The sequence below is a fragment of the Lottia gigantea genome (genome assembly GCF_000327385.1).
Source record: "Lottia gigantea unplaced genomic scaffold LOTGIsca_67, whole genome shotgun sequence".
NCBI classification, from domain to species: domain Eukaryota; kingdom Metazoa; phylum Mollusca; class Gastropoda; family Lottiidae; genus Lottia; species Lottia gigantea.
Window position 1 is genome coordinate 239,051 of NW_008710284.1, and position 1,475 is coordinate 240,525.

Consider the following 1,475-nt stretch of genomic DNA (forward strand, 5'->3'; position numbering starts at 1 on the left):
TCACTAGCCTGGAATCTCTCCCTAAAAATAACCTTTCAACATATCATTCCTATCACCAGGCCTGTAGATACAGGAGGGCAATGATAACATGGATTGCCCCCCTGTAAAAATCCTGGCAACCAACCAAACAGTGGTGGAGCCAGGTTCATTAACTGCTTCCAATGTTTGACCAATATGTTGTTTGGATTTCAGGTTTCATTTTGCGGTTCAGATTGTTAGTACTTGTTTATTTATTCTAAAAAGAAAAGAAAATAGCCAATCTTACCAATGGGTATGAAGATTGGAGGTTGGAAAACGACCGATGGATTCCTGTTCATTTCCTCGACCAATCCAATACTGTACCACAAGATTTCTCTCCAACCAATCCTTCACTTTATCTAGAGTACATCGAGCATCACTTATTTCCGCTACAGTCTCTAATTCTGATTGGTTGATTACTGCTAACTCCTCCTCTTCTGACTCCTCCTCCTCCTCATCCTATCGAATTAAACGTTACAAATTAAACAAAATTACACATATTTAATGATACACTCTTAGTTTATAATCACTAAAACTAAGTGTTTGATGAAGACACTTATCGCTAGGGGCCTTATGTGATAAAACATATTTTGAGATTAGTGACATCATCAATACCACAGACCTCTGGTGGAAAATTTAATAGCACAATATTGATGATATCAGTGTCCGAAATACACATAAAAAATCAGGAAAACCTCTTTACAATCCTTTAAGAAACTTACGGAGGTATCTGAGAAGTAATAACGTCTTGTGTCAACCCCCTCTAATAAATATTCTCCCCAATTAAACTCTTCTTCTTCACTCTCTATATAATATACAATATTAATCTTCAATAAGTTCACATTTTCAACCCAATTTCCCTCTGTCAGTGAGGCATGTAAGAGGGCTGACATGGAAAAAGCGCCTAGTTGTTCGGATGGGACAATAAACCACGGCCCAGTCTACAGGCTGTACACGTTAAAGATCCCTTGACAGTGTTGAAAATAGAAAAAGAGCAGGCTACTGCCGCTGTCCTGGCAAAATTTCCTTCATTGCACTCGCGTTGCCAGTCTTCATTAGCCCACATGGTGCAGAAAAGTAGGATGTAAAACTCCTTTAATTTCATTGCATTTAAAGTATATTTAGCTATAAACTAACCTTCTGTAACTTGTTTTTTTTCTGTAAAAACTGTTTCTGTAGGACAATCAGAGAGATCTAACAGTACAGACAAGACACTGTAATGTGCATCAGTCTACAAAATATTATCATTCATTAAGTTCAACAAATTATAAAGTGGGTGTCAGTAAACAGACCATGTTTACTCTGTTGGAAACACCTGAAGATACTTTGCCTTTGAGGATTAACTGCTATCAATTGTTTTAGATTTCGGGTTTTGTTTTGCAGTTCGGATTGTTAGTACTTGGTTTACTTATACAATTATTGCTCCAGATTTTGTCATGCTTTGGGCCAGATTTTTG

The 1,475-nt window shown here is 37.2% G+C and overlaps 1 protein-coding gene across 1 annotated transcript; it reads right to left on the reverse strand.

Annotated features, from left to right (window-relative positions):
* Positions 1 to 261: 261 nt before the first annotated feature.
* Positions 262 to 1,313, reverse strand: LOTGIDRAFT_167491 (hypothetical protein; the record flags this gene model as incomplete). Its single annotated transcript, XM_009065001.1, has 4 exons — positions 262 to 477; positions 741 to 823; positions 1,156 to 1,249; positions 1,311 to 1,313. The coding sequence occupies 4 exons, from the start codon at positions 1,311 to 1,313 to the stop codon at positions 262 to 264; spliced, it is 396 nt and encodes a 131-aa protein (XP_009063249.1).
* Positions 1,314 to 1,475: the final 162 nt, after the last annotated feature.